The sequence below is a fragment of the Dicentrarchus labrax genome, unplaced genomic scaffold (genome assembly GCF_905237075.1).
Source record: "Dicentrarchus labrax unplaced genomic scaffold, dlabrax2021, whole genome shotgun sequence".
NCBI classification, from domain to species: domain Eukaryota; kingdom Metazoa; phylum Chordata; class Actinopteri; family Moronidae; genus Dicentrarchus; species Dicentrarchus labrax.
Window position 1 is genome coordinate 22,942,240 of NW_026136710.1, and position 20,541 is coordinate 22,962,780.

Here is a 20,541-nt window from a genome sequence, read left to right on the forward strand (position 1 = left end):
TAGGAAAAAAATAGTCAAAATTTTCAAATTGTGCTCTCAAAAAACTGTTTTTACCTGTTGTATCCTGGAACAGTATGATTCATCGGGCAGGTTATATAGGAATTTATTTCTGGTCAGTAACAATTGGCTTAGTTACACCACTTCACAGAGACAGATGTTTGATTTATACCATCATTCATTTTAATGCACATCTGCAAACATGTAAAAACATATATACAAGTCTGAACACTGGAGACATTACAAAAATGTGCTTACAAAATTGGAACCATGCAAATAACTGACATAAGACATAAAGAGTATAGTGAACATCACCCCCCCAAACACACACACACACACACACACACACACACACACACACACACACACACACACACACACACACACACACACACACACACACACACACACACACACACAAAGCCATCAGGATAGAAATAAATACACATTAAAAAGAAGAGCATGTGGATGCTATCAATTAGTCCCTCAAAAAAACTATTCACCCCCACACATTTGCACGAGATAAAGGTCCTTTCAGGTGAAAAATGTCTTGTTTTGGGCTTAAGATGCTTGTTCTCCTGTTCTCTCTTACCAAACAGAATAATCTGGACATTTAGAAATGGTTGAATACAAATGTCGAGCCAGTACACTTGGAAAGGTTCATGTTTAGGACCGCTTTTTCTCAGGCAATGTCAAGTAAGAGAACTGCACAGAGCAGGGAAATGTCTTATTTGTAGAAGTAAGGGCTTTATTGTATTCAAATCTCAGACCCAGTGTCTGTAAGAGAGGATCTGTCTCACTGCAGTTTAAGGGGGCAGGGCAACACAAACCTAGGGGTCATTCAAGGCAGGTCAAGTTCAGAAAACAGAATCATTTTATGTACTTATGGAGTTGTTTGCATTGGTTTTAGGACTGGTTGAGTGTTTTATCCAAAATAAGCAACTATGTGAGCTCCAAATATCTCAGTGGTATTAACTCTGTTAACTTATTATTATAACAGAAAGTAAAAGATTTTTTACTCCTTTACTTGTTTCAAAAGGCAGCTATAATGAGTTCTTTTATTTTTTTTACTTCAAGGCTTCTTATGCCTTTATTTTGACAGGACAGGTGAAGATAGGAAAGGCAGGAGTGAGAGAGGGGGGACGACATGCAGCAAAGGTTGGAATTGAGCCTGGGCCACTGCGGTAAGGGCTCCTTACGTGGGGCAGGCGCTCTGAGCCCTGCCAATGTAGTTTATTTGTAGTCAGTACCAAAGCACCACTCAGTCTTAATCTGCCACTGAAAATAGTTCCCAACAAATACAACATTTTGTGTTTGTGTACAGTTTACTAAAAAAAAAAAAAAAAACTACAATGCCCAGCTGTGTTTGGAAATCACTAAGGCTTTCAAAAGAATAAATTATATATTTGCGAGAATTTTTCACTAGGGACCAATAAGCAGAGAGGATAAAGAAGTCAGAAACACATTGTTGGCTTTGGTCTTTTTTGGAATTTGGTGGCAGTAAGAAAAATAGACTTATTCTTTCATTTTCCATTATAATAAGAGCTTTCTTCGTGTTATTGGTTTATTAAGCTCAGGTTGTTTTGATGGTGTAATTTGGGTACAAAATCCAAAAGGGTGAGGAGCTGAATATTAACATGGCATGGTATATTATTTGCTGACCCTGCAGAGTCTCTTGGATGATTTACAAGGACGGGTGGATAAAATCTCATTTATCTTTTTACATAATAAAATAACACTAAAAACCTGTTACCCAGGTGTTGCTAAGAGATGACCCACTGACACAGATTGACTGGTTTTGGATTCAAAAGCAAATAGTGATGAGATTTATTTAACAGCTTAGAACAAATGACTCAAATACCATAAAGGAGAACGAATGATGGCTAATTTTGGCAACAGACCAATTCTGATCTGTTGTTTAACTTGACACGATTCAGAAGAATATCCTTTCCAGTTCTCAGTTCACAGATAAATGTGTCCTTGAGTAGCTTAACACATTTTTAAAAGGACTATCGTTTCATACAGTTACTAAAAGTAAACAGAGCTTCCACACACAACCCTCTGCAATATTAAAGACTACATTTCAATAGTGTGTTTTAACCACGATGGTCAAGTAAGATTTGATTTGATCTTCGGAAGCAGAAAAAAATTTGTTTTAATGCCCTGTCCGATTTCTAAGAAGGGTCTATAAAAACATTTTAAAAAATTATACATCAGAGAAATACTGCCGTTGCCATGGAAATGGTGTCTGTTACCATTCTGGGCAAGTATCTGAAGGGTCATATTTGACACAATGACACTGAAGGGTGAACTCCCAACGGATTGAGGCTGCTGATTGCAGCATGAATTAAGCATCACTTGCAACCGCTCTCTGCCCCGTCTCAAGGTCCGATTCACAAAAGATATATTAAAATTTCAGTTTCATCCTTCCCAAAATGAACGTGGAGAAGCGTTTCATCACTATCTGAGTGCCTTCATATGAGTATGCATTAAATAATTCAATGAGCCAAAGTCTCATCAACATATTCTGAGCTTTAAAACAGAGATGACTTCTTGTTTCCCCACTCATTAACAAGATTAACGTGTTACAAGCTATTGACTGGATATTACGGTAGGGGTACATTTACGTTTGCAGATACACATTTACATTCAAATGAATCGACCTGCTGCACAGATCATATGGTATGTGCACAACACAATATAAAATAATTAAAGATAGGAATCAACACTCTCTGTGAAGCTGTGCTGTAGTTTGCACTGAACATTAAAAAGGCTTAACCAAAGGTTAATCTACACCATTTAGCCTCGGCTAGCTTAGCTTTTAACTCCAACAAGGGCTTTATTTCCTTAAAAACCAATCAATTGCAGGCCTGCATCAAGTGTGAAATGGGATTTGAGTTTAAAACCACTGCAATATTATCACTCCACTCTTATACTCCACGCTATTGCTAGGCAGGCTAACAGATAAAAGGGAAAGAATAAAGAGTGGGAAGAGGTTTAATGCTAATCATCAAGTTATGAAGCTTTTAACACTTTACGTTAATGCTTTCTTTTCATTGATGTTCCATCAAATTCTGCTGGCCAACAGTAAGAGAAGCAAGAAGATAGTTGACCGTTACAACAGCTGAACCCAAAAGCAGTCCATTGTATTTTCTTTGACATATTTACATGAATTTTACTTCTGTACAAAGTCATGCTAGCTGTTTAACTGACATAATGCTAACTAGCTGTTAGCAGCTGATGTGATGCTAATCAGCTGTTTGTAGCCAGCATAATGCTAACTAATGAGTATTAATTATGCTCTGTCTGAGTCACGATATACAGTGTCAATTAATGGAAGTTGTGTTGACACAACACAAGGATCTGGGTGCTCTCTAGGTGTTGAACTTTTTAATAACGAACATCATAACGTACACTTACTAGAAATCAAAGTGTTTAGCCTCTGTTTGGTGTGTTTTATTTTGACAGCAGTAGACAGCAAACAAAATGAGCTAACTTGGGCTTTTTCCAATCCCAGTGAAATCAAATATTCATTACCTCCCCATTAATGTCATTTCTGTGGTAGCAACATCTTTGTCACACACACACACACACACACACACACACACACACACACACACACACACACACACACTTTCCTTCTCCACCAAATGGAAGAACCACTAGCTGCAGGCTGGCTATCCAATCTCTACATTTTGTTAGTGACCAAAATGTAAAACAGTGTTGAAAACTGTCAGTCATCGAATGTCTGTTCAGAATGGTAACCTTTCTTACCATGCATTATCTGAAATAACACACACCTCCTCAGTCACAATGAATGACTCACTGTGGTATAAAGTGCTGTATGGAACTGCTATAGAGATACATGTAGATCCAGGCTGAAGAAAAAGCTCAGCCAATAATGTTCAGTGTGAAAAGCAGCACAATGTCCTCTGATGGTTGTTGTCCTTCTTGCAGTATTTTGTCTGGTCAAAGTAATATGACTTTATAAAGGAAACAGGAGACATAATGCACATGGAATAAGGATTTTCAGAAGCTCACTAATACAATATTCAATAGGCAAGGCCCATCACTTCATATTTATTTTACCCAGACAGCAAATATACCCAGAAATACTGTCTCCTGTTTCACATCATTAAACAGATAAGGCATACATGTTTCTTACATTAAAAATGTTCAACTTCTAAAAAAACCCCATAAAGAATAAACATGCACTATTGCTCAACCCAATTAAAATGTTTGTTCAATCTGACTAAATATGTGGTCGCAGTGGGATTCTTGTTAAATTCTTAGCTCTACATTGCAAAACATTTCTGGTATGTTTTCATGACAAACTAAGATTGGTAGTGTAGGACTTATGTGGCTCCCTCTCCCTCAGATGTTCAGCGCAAACATAATTATCTGAGCACAACAAGTCTCCATGGGAGAGATGGCTGTGAGAGGAGCCTTTTCCCATAATGCATCGAGGAGCAAGTGGCATCTCCTCCTCACTTCCAGGAAGGAATAGTTTCAGCGTGTCCTCAAAGGTTTTCATGGCAGTCCCCACTGACCAAACATTGGACATCGAGTTAAAAAAAAAAAGCAGTACGCTGGAGTTTTCCCCTAACAAGTGTCCAGGCTCTTCATTCATCCAGTCCTCCCATGATACATGTTTGACATGAGAATGTTTTTCAAATGTTTAAACCCCCACCTACCACATGTGAGCAGGGAGGGCAGGAGGAAAAGAGGGAACAGGTTAGGAGTTATCCCGCAGCTCTTTGGCCTTGATCAGGATGGTGTGGACATCTGAGATCGGGTAATCCTGTAAGATATAGAAAAAAACTAAAATTACTGTGTTATTATTGGTAAGGACATTTAACGTACTACTTGTATGTCTAATAGGCATGGGACGATATGGAAATGTCATATTACATTTATCCTGTCCAAAGTACCTAACATTCTGTTAAGAACCTCATCTCTGTCGTTCATTAGTTTGGAGTCTACATTATTTACTAGAGCTGGGACAATATGCTTATCTCTGGATTCAATATGATCACGATATTAGGGTGCTAATTTATAGACCTATTGTGATTCAATTTCACAATTTACTGAAATATCTGTTTTCTTTTTAACATTAGACCATGGGAAAAAGTTTAATTATACACTTTTAAAGACTGTACATGGTGAGTCATATTTCCAAAAACAATGCACATCACAGTTTTATACAAGCAGCATCATTCCTCTACTGCACATAAAAGTGGCGAATAAAATACTTGAAGTCAAGTGCTATATTTAGCAACTATTCTAAAAGCTAGTGCCATTGAAATAATAAAGTCCAGGTGAAATGAAAAATGTAATTTCAAACCTTTAAGATTGCAGTTACATTGTACCTCTATTTAAAAATGAATGCCAAAACTCAATTTCTATCAAAATCTGATCGTTTTGTCTTTCTGTAAATGTGACGTGTGTTTAGGTCTCAATCTAGCAGAGTCAGCTAATGGGTCTGCTACATCTGCCTGACTGGGTGACGCAGAATGTATCTTTTTACTGGCTACGCCTGCAGCACACGTAGGGCGCAGAATTGTGTGATGGAAGCAGGTAGTAGGCATGCTGAGCACCAACTAAAAGCAAGCATTATCAAAATCATTTAATTTCAATGTGTTGCAGACTCGCAGCAGAGAGAGAGACACACAGACAGCTCATGTGCGAGAGAGAGAGAGAGAGAGAGAGAGAGAGAGAGAATGTGAATATGAATTGATTGTGTCCCCCACTCATAGAATTTACACACATCCAGTTGAACTTTTTTTTGTGGGGGAAACAAGGGGCAAGCCGAGCCTTCAGCCATGGTGATGAGCTTAGGACTTTGGAATGACTGGAAAGATGCAAGCTCCCCTTGTGGCAATTCAAAAATGAATCAGGTTATCAATTTAGGACTGTATGTTAGCAAGGTAGACAGCTTTCCCTCATGTGAGGATATACAGTATTATCCCAATAATGGAAACAATAAACTGATAATATCGTTTATATGTCTAAATATGAAGCTTTGGGGTTTTTCAGTGTTGCCCTGTGTATTATAAAAAGCCTTACCTGCAGTAATCTCATATTCACCGTGAAGTCTCCTGCCAGCAAGTTATCTCGGATGAGTCTGTGGACAGAAGAAGTCGACAGAGACAGTGAATCACACGAAGAGTCAGAGCTGTGGGAGATGAATGCTGTGGGAGAACAGGGAGCTCACATGAGCATGGCGCAGCAGACCAGGATGAGGAAGTGGAATCGGTCCTGGTCAGAAAACAGAGTGTCCCAGATGCGGATGACGTCTGGCAAGAGGAACTCCTGCGATAACAACAAGGTCAGCCAGCGGAATGTGAAGTACTGGGGTTTGATGTTTTGCTCTTCCTGTGTGGACAGAAGAAATGAGGGAAAACCACCCTTGAGGACATGTTTTAAGAAATATGTGATCTTCAGATTGTCTTTCTTTCTGCTATGACAGTCAGTAACAATTGAAATGGATCAAATGGGGTGTAGGTTCGATCCCCAGCTCCTCCCCACCGCATGTTGAAGTATCCTTGAACAAGGTACTGAACCCCGAAGTGCTCCCGATGCCGTGCATCAGTGTGTGAATGTGTATGAATGAGTTAGTTTCCGTTCGACGGACTTTGCCATCACTGAGTGAATGTGTGTGAAAGGGTGAATGTGGCACGTAGTGTAAAAGCGCTTTGAGTGGTCAGAAGACTAGAAAGACGCTATACAAGTACAGGTCCATTTACTATTACCATCATTATACAATATTAGTTTCATTTTTTCTTTCCATGTATCACTGCACAGAATCTACTCATGGACGAGAGCCTCGAGTCTTGCTAGGCTTGTGCAAGCTTTTTTCAGCTCGGCTGAGCTGTAACGTTAGCTAGCTAACCTAGCGCCACTGAGATAGCTAACACTGAGCTACGGTTGGAGGGTGTAGTTCAGTAGAGAGAAAAAAGTTCCTACGTGAAACTCAGCAACTCACACCAAAACTATGTAGATGATTAATAGCACTACAGGGAAGAGGACAAATATGTAGTTTGGATTTTGGGGTGGACTGTTCCTGAAGTTACACAGATTGAGCAGGGACCACTGGGCTCACCAGCTTGAGATAGAGCTCCAGGTCTTTGTCTTTGAGCATGGAGTACACACTCTCCATCTTGTAGGTGATGCCGCACTGAGAGTCGTCCAGGCTCTTGATGAAGTTGTCTCTGTTCTCCGACATCAGGTTGGTGAAACAGAAGAATGTGTCTGCTTCAGCATGCTCTGAACAATAAAACAGAAAATACATACATTTATTTATTCTTTTTACATGTGAAACATCTCAAATGTTCACCTTTTCAACCCAAATGTCTCTGACCTTTCCACTGGCTGTTGGGGTCCGTGGCGAAGGTGTAGTAAATTGGCCCAACAATCTCATTCATGCCCTGTACGTAGGCAATGCCAGGGTTGAGTTTGGCATAGATGAAGAGGATCCGCTCCACCACTTCCCAGTGTGCTTCGCTCCCACTGGGCAGCACCTCGTATTCGTTAGAGGGATACAGGTTCAGGGCCTTTCCAGGGGAGCTGACCTGGGAGAGCAGATTCATAGATAGAAGAGCACAAAGGGAACACAAAATCACTGGACCCATCACAGGACCTTCCCAGGACATTCTCCTGACAACACAGAACACTTGCTTAAAACACATAAACTGCGGTTTCTGGCAAACTGATCGCATTCATCTGGCCAGTGTTCATTGCACATAGAATTAACATCACTGTGAATGTATTTATCAACCACATCAACAAGACATTTGATCATTAACAGGCTGTATGCATGGAGATAAGAGAATCTTTGCTCGCAGGTGTAGAAGAAAATAGACTCAATGGTGAAAAGATCCTTTCAAGTCAGTTCCACACCTGCAGTTTATCCTACCAACATGTCGCGTTTCAAATAAAATACGCACCCAGGTTTGTGTAGGTGATCTGAGTGAGGAGCTAAAATACAAAATTAGCTACGACAACAGGGGACACTTCCAGAATATTTGGTCATTTAAATCAATTTTCATGACTGGAAAACAAGTCTCTAAATTTCCAGGTTTTTCCAAAAAAATAACCTCAAAACAAAAGTGAAGCCCAGTTTCCTGATAATGATCGATCTTTTTGTAAGAGACAATACATCCAGGACAAATTCACACTCTTCCTGCTTCCTCCAACAGTGTTGTTTCTGCTTCTCATCTGACCTGAACAGACCTGTTCGTACATTAACAGCAACATTCCACTGATTTACGTCTGCAATGCGATGGACAAGTTCCAACTGAATATGGAGTAAGAGTTAACTTTGTGCTAACAGGGCTCCAGACTAACTTTTTGCATTGGTTGCACTGCTGCGCCTAACTTTTTTTTTTTTAGGTGCACCAGCACAAAATTTAGGTGCACCCAAATTTTCCATTGCGTTGCCTTTAACACCATAAGGTCACCTTTTTATCGCTCTCAATAACTTTCATATAATGTGAATGATTTTTAAACAAGAATAAGGTGTAGAGAAATGCTTGTCTTTATTTGAAGCACAATTATATATAAAAAGAAAAATAAAGTGTTTAAAGTGCTTCACTGAGCTGAAATTGAACATTTCAAACTCAAACATTTCAAGTAAAATAATTATTAATGATAACAATAATGATTACTACTACCTGCCGCTGAAATGCAGCTGGGAGAGGAGCCACTTTATCTACACACACTTGTCACGGCATATCGTGTGTTTTTTAGACGTTATGTTTTTTTAAAGTTTCGATACGAAACGTTGTTGACCCGCTCACAAATGCACTATTTCCGGCCATATTCTGACCGCACTCCTGACAGTACACGCAGTGCATTGCATTATGTCCTTTGTTGTACATCAGCCAGGGAAATTGTTTCAGCCAGTCCTGTCTGAAGGAATGTATTTTGGCCGTTTTAATTTGGGTCTCAGAGCCGGGCTCTATCCCAGACTCGGTTGTCTCCTCCTCTGGTTCCGAGTCTGATGCTGTCGCCGAAGGACCGGGGCTCGGCAATTTTTAAACACACACAATTTAGCGCGGTGAACAGGACCACAGCCAATCAGAGGCAAAGACCCGCCCGAGCTCTGTCTCTTATTGGTTTAGAACACGATATGATCCTACCATGAGTGTGTGAGTTTGGTCACAGGAGAACACAGAGAGATGATGCGCTTGCAAAATAAATTCACCCGGGCAGCGTCAGCTGCACCAGTGCGACCTAGAAATAATATTAGTCGCACTCTTAAAAAAATTGGTCGCACTCTGGAGCCCTGGCTAAGCTTTAGTCCTTCTGAGCATCTAATACTCCCCAAAACCACACACTGCACTGGCCACACACAGACACACATTAATGGTCACTTACATTGGTGACTCCGCTGCGGTTGCGGTTTACAGTTTGTGCTTTCAGGGTGGTTTGTTCGACCCGTCGACGCAGCGTCTCATAATCATTCTGAGGATCCAGGATGAGTTGGCAAGGGTATTCTGTAGGACGCTGGAAGAATGCCATGTCTGGGTAAAGCCGCCTGCAAACACGCAAACACACACTCCAGTCACATTTTACCAGAACTGCTTTACATACGTTTTTGTTATAAGTTAGGAGTTTTTCTTCGGCTATTCTGATCCCTTTGGTTGTAGTTTTTTTTAAATACTGTATACACAATGCAGTGTTTCCTCTATGTTGATTTTGGAGCGGCGGCCCACCGCTGTTAAATTTCTGCCGCCACGGTATCAGAAATGGGGCAGACGCACAATGTAGTCATGGTTGCCTTTTAAATGATCCTGCCGACATAATGCACCCCCGTTGGCTGCCGCTCACATTGCAATTTAACAAGTAGAACTATTCAGAGGTTATTGGGGCTGTCCACTTTAACTCCACATACTGTTGTGTTGATGTAGCTCATTGTCAAAACGTTCGCTTTCTTCCAAGTCGACTATTAAACTAACAGCTCCACCAACGGGGACAGGTCTGCCCCCACTGCTAAAAAAAATCCTAGAGGAAACACTGCAATGACAGGCCATGGTCCTTTTCACACTCATATACATCAAACTAACAGATGCAGAAAGGTCATACCTGACATCCTTGTCAATTTGTAGCAGAATCTCATTATCTTTGAAGTAGTTGTTCCACCTGCTGTCTGGGTTTGGGTTTAGAGGCTGGAAGAAATCAAATGAAACAAAAACACATTCAAATGCTTGCAGCAGTAATAGTGGCTTGTTACACCTGTGAGCAAAGAGCCAGTTGATCATTTATTTATAGTTCTATTAGTTTTTATAGTTTGAATTTTCATTTCGTGTGTCCTCTTTTACACTTTTCTTAAGGTGCTCACTGTATATACTGCGTATGTGTGGCTTCATAAAGGGAAACTTTATCATACATGAAAGGGATTGTGATTCTGGAGAGGTCTGTGTGTGCTAGTGATGCACATGAGTACTCACATTTTTCTATAGAGCAAAAGAGATGTGTAACTGCAACTGCAGATAAAGTTTAACGATTTCAGTCACACATCACTTGATCTGTGCACTCAAATAGCACTGTCTTCTGATGTTGGTCAATTTACAGACATGTGAAAGCCTTAGATAGTGATAGATATTCTCACAGAAACCGTTCCGCTGCACAGGCCAAGGTGGCTGCAGATGAAAAAGTAAAGCAGCCACAGCTTTTTTTACCAGATAAATTATAGAATTTTTGAAATGATTGCAACATCTTAATGTTTATGGATGTGTTTTTTCTTCATGTTGTCTCATCTCTACAGCTGGTGTAACACAACAAGGTAAAGAACCCTACCTGCATTTTCACTTGGATGTTCATTTCAGACCCTATTCTTAAATTAGATTTTTTCTTTGCAAATACTTGATGATAATTAAATGCAAGCCGAGTACTCAAATATGGAAATTACTTGTAATGCCCATCCCTTGTGTGTGCATGCATCTTCCAATGAAAGCCACGAAAACTGTAACTGTTATTGTAAATAGTAGAATTCTTTTTATGACTTTTGTTGAAGATTGCAGTGCACACTGTAGAAATTGTTTGTAATGTTTTGACAGTCAAACAATATTTTGAAAAATTTCAAAAAGACTGGAGGTTATAAAGTGATCTGTAAGGCAGTTACACACGCATCCACTTTTTACTGTTACACTGTTAGGAACACAGTTAGTGCACCAAAAGAGAACATTAAACAGTTAGCCCTGCCAAGTCATACAATGTATGTGCTGCACAGCTAAAGAGTCTCATGTTACACCCGTCTACGCTCTGTCTCTTTTCTAACAAGCCACTGGATACAGAATGAGCAGTCATTAGGATTGTCACTAGCATGGACCTCATTCAATCAAGCCTCATTTCAGTTCAACGCTGCTGTGGAAAAACAGAACTAAAGAGACTTGACTCACGTGGTCCTCCATGGTCACATCTTCTCTGGAAAGGCCCAGGTTGGCTTTGGCGATACCAGGCTGGATGATCATTTCTTTTAGGAACTGAGAGTACACCTCCCTGTGAGAGGCACGGGACAAAATGGAAGGATAAGCGAAAACATCAGACGGATTAAACGCAGATTGTCCTTCAAAAAGTCAACATGTTTCATATGCAGAATCATTTCACTTTTTCATATTTAGCTTGCTTTCCATTTTCCTGTTTGATTACTGTTTTATCCCAGGAAGACTAGTGACCATTTTGAGGAAGCTAATGGGGATCCAATGTCCGAATAAAAAACTTAAAATACACTGGATAAAAGTCATCTTTAACATTCATTAACAGTTGTGCCGACAGAAAACAAGACATATGAAGATGTCATCTGGAGTGTCTGAGGAATTACAACAGGCAGACATTTTATATACTGAACAAAGAACCAATAATCCAAAAAGTTATTTGCAGCCCTAATTAAAAACAAAACATATAGAGAATACATGCACTATTTACTAAAAGGTCCTGTCAGGGATTTTTCCGTGGTGAAAACAGAATTCCTCTGTTGAGTCTGATATAAATGAGGAAACAATAGTAGAGGTGGTTTGTTCCCAGCTAACCTCACCGTGACAGACCACTATAATAAAGAGCCTGAGGCTGGGTGAGTCACAGCTGAAATGATATGTTTCTTTCTTTTTATAAGTCAGCTAACAACGTTAGCTAATGTCATCAGCTATACTGATCCATAGCAGCTGACCTTGTGGTTTCAACGCAACCCCAAAAAAAGAATCACAGAATAAAAGTAAAAGTCTTCCAGCCCTTTGATCAGGTTCCAACATGTTCTCCTCACCTCTGCTTTTTCAGGAACGACTCCCATAATGTCTGATCGAGAGGTAGATAATTAAGAAGAATCTGAGAAGAGAGTTAAAAAAAACAAGCACGAGTCAGGAACACAGGTTACAAATAACAATATTTTAGAGGTCTAAGAAAATACCAGTACACTTGACTATTCCAGTATTCTGTTTTGTGATATTGTATTCATTATCATTAATCAATTTAGTAAGGTTTGTGTTTAAACCCCCAACAGCTAGACAGCAGTGTTAATGTAAACTGAAGGCTATGACACTGGATGTTACAAAAGAAATCTGCAATATATCAGCTTGCTTACAATATTGCAATATATTGCCATATACTGAATGGTAACTCCTGTATCGACATGTATTGTATCGCTGTGCCAATACACAGCCCTAGCCCATATAGTTAAATGTCCAACAAACCTCAACCTAATTTCTAATTTCTTTATTTTGCCAAAGAGATCTTTATTGTAGAGTAAAGATGCTAATTAGGGACCTCGCAAGTGACTGCCGCTGGAGGTCCCTATTGTTTTTGCTTCGTTTCTTCTTATTATTATTTTTAGCCCCTTTCGACTGCATTTCCCCCGAACATATACGAAAACTCAATTTTATTTGGCAAAGTTGTCAGGCCTGGTGAAAAATTTTATATTCTATGCGTCTCTTTCGTGTCGGCCACTAGATGGCGCTACTATTTAGGTAAGTATTTTAACTTTTTGGTTACTTAATAACTTTTGCATATTTTGTCGCACATTCAAAAAACTTATATCCACGCGTTCGGTGAATGAGCTGAATCTCTCCATATAGGCCCCGCCCACTTTCGCCATCATTTTTTTTCGTTAGAGCGCGAAATGTCCTTAAAGTACGTTTTCGTGGTCCTCCTACACGCTTTGTCCAATTCGCACAAAATTTTTCACCTAGCACCTGGGGACCGCCATGGCAAAAAAAGTAATTTGAACCTTTTTGAAATTTCAAAAAATAAGCGCGCTATAAAATTAAGACTTCCTGTAGATTTTTCGTCAAAAAAGGAAGAGGACCATTTCTCAACATTGGTATGTCCGATTGAGACCAAACTTGGGTCCATAGTTCCTCATGTCCTCCTTAGGCACCGTGCACAATTTCAGACTTTTAAAATGAAGAAGATTATATCTCTGCAACGGCACGTGTGATTAAAACGAAACTTGGTAGGATGCTTGCCCATGGCTCCCTGAGGCTCACCTAAAAAGGAAAAACAATCAGGCCACAGGGTGGCGCTCTGGTGGCAGGATAAATCACTGTGCAGAGACCGTAATAGTTATGAATATGAAATTCACAGGGCACGTGTAGAGTGGGGCCTGAAGCTCACATACCAAAAATCGTGTTTGTAGCGCCCCCTACAGGATAAAAAAAGGCAGCCCCGGCGCGACGTTTCACCGATATGTACGAAACTAGGTAGGCACGTTTAACATGCCGGGACGTACAAAAAAGCCTCTTGGACCCATATCCCACAGGAAGTCGGCCATTTTGATTTAAAGTTTCACTTTCGGCGGAAAAAAAACTTTCGCGTTTTATTTGAACGAACTCCTCCTAGGGAATTTATCGGATCTGCTTCAAAATTTGTGAGTACAGTCAAAAAATGGTTCTGATTGAAAGTTGTGCTATTTGTGCATGTACGTTGAAGGGCGTGTCCGTGGCGTGCCCTCAAAGTTGGCCATAGTGAATTCCGTGCGCATTTTTGGTGAATTTTTCGCGTTGTATTTGAACGAACTCCTCCTAGGGAATTTATCGGATCTGCTTCAAAATTGGTCAGTACAGTCAAAAAATGGTGCTGATTAAAAGTTGTGCTATTTGTGCATGTACGTTAAAGGGCGTGTCCGTGGCGTGCCTTCAAAGTTGGCCAGGTTGAATCAAATGTCAAACTGTGATGCCATTTCCGGCATTTTGCAATGATTTTCAGCATTTTTTTGAGTTGTATTTGAACGAACTCCTCCTAGAGAATTTATCAGATCTGCTTCAAAATTAGTCAGTACAGTCAAAAAATGGTGCTGATTAAAAGTTGTGCTATTTGTGACTGTACGTTAAAGGGCGTGTCCGTGGCTTTCCCTCAAAGTTGGCCAGGTTGAATCGAATGTCAATCGGCTCCACACTTCAAATGCTTGATAACAGTCCCGCCCTGAACTTGTCTACATGACAATATTCAGACATAGTGATAGCGCCACCTACTGGCAATAGGAAGTAAGCGCTGCGTGGCGATTTGGAGCTGAGTTACTTGAAATGACTGCGCCGGTGACGACTTGTCGAATTCAGCCGATTGGCCATAAAACAGAACTCATAACTTCAGTGTGCAATGTCCAATCTCCAATAAACTTCATATATTCTGTAACAGTCTCGCCCTGAACACGTCCTCATAACTTAGCTGATTTACGTGAAATTACATGTTTTGGTCCGCACGTGTAACGATGGCACATGGCGTGGCCGCAGCATGCCCCGAGTTGCGTGGAGTGCGAGGTCCCGCTCAACGCTGCTTGCAGCTTTAATTACAGTTATTTTAGGCCCACCACCAGCAAGGCCATCATTACCATTTTATGCAATCTGGTGTTTCAACCCACTAAACTTTATTTTAACCTCTGGTCGATATTTAAGACTGAATGTGTATAACATTATGGACAAACACATTTTGAATGTTTCCATTGCATGTCATGGTGCAGCCAGAAGAGCCTGGCTTTGAAGTTTTCCTTCAAATATGATAGAAACCTCAATGTGGCGTTGGAAAACTAGACGGCATAAGTATGTGGTTTCAAAAATGTTATTGTAACTATAAAACTCCTTAAGGGAAATCTTCAGAGTAATTGTGTAAAAAAAAGTGTAGTGCAGTGTAGTGTACGTTGTATGTTCCGGTAAGGAGTCAGTCAAGGCTGTGCACACTTAGACTGAAAAAGTGCTAAATATACTAAAAGAATGAGATTCTGTGTGATCCCTTATCTTTATATCTGAGCTCATTAAAGTTGCAGGAACCAATCATACCAACAGATTGGGACTTTTCACATTCACCAATTTTATCCTCTTTTAGAATTCTGCATAGTCGCATATAAAGAAAAACAATACGCCTTGTCACCGAGACCAAAGTATTGGATTGTTGCAACACGGACCAATCCTCTTGTAACACAGAGAGTCTCCTACCGGTGCACTGTTGCATATGCTCACTGTACGTATGTACAGTAATGTGTCTAAACTGTTTTCTAAAACAACACAGAGGCAGGATAACTCACAGAGGCAGGGTAACTCACAGAGGCAGGGTAACTCACAGAGGAAGGGTAACTCACAGAGGAAGGGTAACTCACCTTCCAGCAAAGTGCTCGTATGCCTCCTTCAAATGGGATTCCTGAAGCAAATAGAGAAAAGCATGGTCAACAACAGAACCATGAAATATCAACACTGATGCTGTCGGCACAAAAGTACATTACGGTGTGAAAATTACCATTGAAGCAAAGTTCCCTCAGTGTCTTCAAGTTTATGTTCTCTTCACTTAAGGTCACTTTGAATTCCTGTATCCTGAAATAAGACACAAGACGAAGTTAGAACCAATGTTATTTCTGAATAACTGCTCAGTGGCAAAATACTTCTAATACGAACACCATGTTAACTCATTACTGTTAACACTCACAGTCCACACAACAAGATGCTTTCTCTGACATGACATCCTGAAACTTTAGTTATAGATGAAAGGAGTAGTAGTTGGACATTTTGTTTTCTTGTCGAGGGCCAGATGAGAGGATTGATTCATCTCTCCTGTCTGTGCCTTAAGCATGAAGCAGGAGCCAGGAGGCGAGTAGCTTAGTCTGACACAGAGACTGGAAGCAGGGTGAAAGGCTAATCAACACACTGGATCTGGTTTGTTAAAACAGCAACTAAACCATTCAGTGTGTTTCCCAAAATGTCAAACTATTTCTTTAAGTATGGTTGGTAGAGATAGGAATTCCGGCTCTTTTTAATGATCCAGATCATTTGGCTCGGCTCAGCAGTGAGAGTCGACTCTTCCTTTAGTACCGCTACTGGCTTACACAATTCAGCCGAATTTAGCTACATTTACACTTCTGATGGCTATGTGTACAAATATATCACTTAAATGATTAAATGTAAACCTTATAATTTTCAGATTACCATAAATGTTCATTGTGCTTGGTATAAATAAGTATATTCATAAATAATGTGAAACCATCAATCACTGTTACACATGCCTACTGAACCTTTTAAAAGTCTCACCATGCTTGGATCTTCATGCTATTACCAAAGTGAGACATTTCTTGATTGTATTTAACAAATATGCAAGACTGCTGCTGGACAATTGTGACGTTATCTGACTACACAATTCACAGTTTAGACTACGGTATTATCATTACAATATGTATTTAAAAACCTACACAGGTTGTAGTTTTCCACATTACATTTAGACTTTAACAATATAGATGCATTAGAATGGATTTATATATTAAATATTGTTTCTAGAGCAGTGACAGTAGTTGTTTAGAACAGTAAAGTTTACAACCAAATGCACAAATTCAACCATTATTAATGGGATAGAATAAACATGGACTGCATTTTTTCCCTGTTAGACAGCACTGCAACTATGAGACATGGACTCTACTCAGTCCAGCAGCAGTGAATGAGTTGTTTGTGCTAGTTAAATGCTCTGGGTAGCATTAGACAGACGGTGTTTGCTGCTTTGTAACTGCCTCTGTAAAATGCAAACCAAAACCACAACAGCACAAATTACAACCATAAAAGCTCACTCCATTCACTGACACTGATCGTTCTGGGATTATTTGCATATAAGCACTTGTACAGCCAATATTTTGCCCACAGTGGTCACAAAATTAGAAGCCCTATTAGTGTTTTGCAATATAATCTTTATAACATTATTATATATTAAAACATATTTTACCATTCAAATCAGTCTTTTTTCTTTCCTATTTTACCATTTGGAGATTTAGGGACCTGCAGTAGGTGCACGTTCAATTTCCTATTAAAAAAGAAATCAATAAGATGCAGAGGCATTCGAAAAAAATAAATACTCATTGAGAGGGGGTTTTTATTGCAAAATGTTCTTGCTATAATGCATAATTAAGTTTGTTCATTCATTTCTGTGTTCATGTAACCCTTGTGGTTGATGTGTAGAAATTAGCTATTAGTATTGTTTGTAATGTTTTGTTTCTATGTATAAAATGAGTGTGCTCTCGATCATCAGGTCACCACTGAATCAGAGATTTTATACCTGGTTAAATAAAAATGATACTAATCTTGTCTCCATACATTTTCTTATTGTCTAAATTTGATAAAGCTGATTACAACTGATTATGATTGGGAACTCATTTCAATACTTATTTTTTCCTATTTCCATCTGTATGTTAAACTCTGAACCCCCCAATAAAAATAGTTTATTTTAAAAATTACACATTTATTGTGAGTCATGGTGGATACTTGAGGAAAGAAACACTTTAGACATAAGATGTGAAGAAGATATACAGCCAACCAGTATTAGTCGCGCTTACATTTATTTGTCGGTTGACATTTGCACGGTGGGTTCAAATCACTAATTACAGTAGAGAAAGTGTGATTACCCGGGAAATGATAAACACCGAGCCCGGTGCGTTTTCCCAGTTTGGCTAATTTAACGCCAGGGCGACCGTTAAACTGGAAATAAATCTCATTTGTTTCCCCCTTGCACTGACAGAAACACAGTGTCAGCAAACACTGCTAACGGGATGATGGCTAATTGTTAGCCAGTTAGGGAAGTGTGATGTGTCAGCTGATGTGCTAACAGGGAGCTAGCCTAGCTAACGTTCCTTAAAACGATGAAGTTGTTGTATTCATTCATTAACTTGTAAAATGCTTGACGTTCATGACATTAAACGGGCTGTTTTAAACCTGGAAAAATGTACATTAGCATGTACTGACTGTTTATTTTGCCTTAAAGCTAAACTTAGCTTATGTTTGGTTAGCTGAGCTGCTGTTGCTGCTAGCTTAAAGCTGAAGTTAATAGCAGTTTGCGGCTAGGATGCTAGCTGCTACAGATGATGTAGCGGCGTTGTGTCGCTGCTCGGGAGTCTGAATGTCGTGGAAGAACGCAGTTTTCGGTGTGTCTCACCTGTTTCTGTACGCAGTAGACATGTCTGGGCAGGCGGCGCTGTATTCCTTTAACTGTTTCCAAAAAGGAAAGAATTATTGGCCAGAGGGAAGTCCTCCTACCACTTCCGTCTTCACAACAACACCGTGGGCACACAGCACGCCGCTATGGACATCCACAAACAACTCAACGAGTGGGTTCAGATGAGGGGATCGTTCCCTTAGCGAAACACCTTGTTCCGAATGGGTTCCAGGTCCGGTCACGTTGGTTTCATATCAAGTCTGTCTCGTTTCAAGGATTAAACATACATTGATAGTAACATATTAAACATATAACTAATAAATGTGCACTTACAGAGGTCTTCCAAACAATTGGATATTATTCTGTTAATTATAGGTGTGTTATTGTCAATAACAAAAACAAATTGAATAGTTTGTCAGTGCAGCCACACTGCCGAGCAGTACTACTGTTTATAGTGGATTACTGTCAGTGGATCCTGCAGTGTGTAGAAAGTGACATACCTTCTGACATCCACTAGAGGGCAGAAAAGCTCAAAGTATTTGAATGAGTAGCTTGTGGAAGTAAGTGCCAACTGCATGGGAGCTGGGGGAAGCTTGGCCCCTCTTAATAAGATATGAGCTCCCCTGAAAACATGATTTGTTATCATTGTTTGGTTTTTTTTTAGGGGGGTCTGTTAAATATTTAGAATACACAATTTTTGTCATGCATTTTTATCTTTCTGTATCATCATCATTATGGATCATGTGTAAATTTGGGCTATTGTTGATGTATGATGATGAAGTATAGTGGCGCAGTATAATAAGATTAAAGATTCAAGAGGTTTATTGTCATATGCACAGTAAGAAACACAGTGGTTTATATGTACAATGAAAATCTTACTTTGCCCGACTCCCTTTACACAACACACAAATAGAATAACAGAATAAAGTTTAAAAAATTAAATATAAAAATTAAAACATAAAAAATTTAATTTAAAATGTAATAAAATACATTTCACTCATTGTAACTCAAAGATCAGAAAAACGCTCTCTTAGTCCCACTCAATAGCACAATGAATCGTCATTATCAATTTCTGTTTTGTAGTCATCATCTGGTGAGTCAAGCATCCACCCCGTAAGAAAAAGTGAGCTCCCCCGAAAGCCACTGTGTAGTTTGTACACTGTGTATTACTAATTATATGGAATACAGATTGGATGAAGGACTATATGAGTGAGTTACTGTGCATGAGTGATCTGCTTTGCATCTGAGGTTGTGCATATTTAGCAAATTTCTAATTCTGCCACAACTCTAATTTTTGTACTGTACACATAATGACATTAGAAACAATTAGTTGATTAAAGCTGCAGTAGGTAATTTTGATAAAAATAACTTTTTGCCATATTGTCTGAAACTTTCACTATATCCTGACAGTAGTACATGAGACAGATAATCTGTGAAAAAATCAGGTTCCTCTGATGGCTCTAGTGCTCCTAATGGTATTAGCAACAACCAATCAGAGCCGAGAAATATGGAAAGATTCTTTGTCCTGGTGGCTTGAAAATAGCTGATTGTTGAGTCTCATTCCCAGCATCGATGGCAAGATGGGAATGAGACTCAACAATCAACTATCTTTCTTGTCTCAACTACCCCTCTGGCTCAGCCCCTGAACAGAGAGAACGCTAATCATCATATACACACACAGGTCACAAATACAGCACATGTAAATTGAGCACAATTTTAGGGTTATGGTACAGGAATCCTGGGTTTTAATGAATATTTGACTTCATATAAGCATCATATAGCTTCAGTGAGGTGTTAGAATAGGATACACTAAGATTAAAAAGCCATTATTTGTCCCTAGGGAAATTAGTCTAGGACATAAAGGCTGCCAAATGAAAATACATAATGTAGTAACAGACGTGCATAGCACAGACAGTTGGCTCAGTAATTTAACAGATGCTCAATTTTGTTTCTTTCTCTTGAGTCTCACACACACAAACACACATACACACACACATCAGCACAAAAGCAAGTCAGTTGAATGACAAGATTAACCTGCTCTACGAGCTGCTGGCTTCCTTCTAACCTTCCTTTCCTCCCTCTGTCTGTACAGTACATTGACACAGGGACTCTCTTCAAGACAAACAAACAATTTAGATATTAAAATATAAAATATAT

General features: G+C 39.5%; 1 protein-coding gene across 1 annotated transcript; it reads right to left on the reverse strand.

Annotated features, from left to right (window-relative positions):
* Positions 1–157: 157 nt before the first annotated feature.
* Positions 158–18,841, reverse strand: tbc1d13 (TBC1 domain family, member 13). The gene is made up of 12 exons (XM_051412349.1): positions 18,385–18,841; positions 15,718–15,791; positions 15,581–15,621; positions 12,260–12,321; positions 11,400–11,499; positions 10,084–10,166; positions 9,376–9,535; positions 7,358–7,568; positions 7,100–7,263; positions 6,212–6,372; positions 6,064–6,121; positions 158–4,798 (listed from the first exon to the last, which is right to left on the reverse strand). Exons 1-12 carry the CDS (start codon positions 18,405–18,407, stop codon positions 4,733–4,735), a joined length of 1,203 nt encoding a protein of 400 aa, XP_051268309.1. The 5' UTR covers positions 18,408–18,841; the 3' UTR covers positions 158–4,732.
* Positions 18,842–20,541: the final 1,700 nt, after the last annotated feature.

Excerpts from the sequence above, each read along its gene's own strand:
- tbc1d13 (XM_051412349.1), bottom strand. The coding sequence starts at position 18,407 with ATGTCTACTGCGTACAGAAACAG. Across the intron at positions 12,322-15,580 it reads TACGAGCACTTTGCTGGAAG|ATTCTTCTTAATTATCTACC; the intron begins GTGAGTTACCCT and ends CTCTCTTCTCAG. Across the intron at positions 11,500-12,259 it reads TCGTTCCTGAAAAAGCAGAG|GGAGGTGTACTCTCAGTTCC; the intron begins GTGAGGAGAACA and ends TGCCTCTCACAG.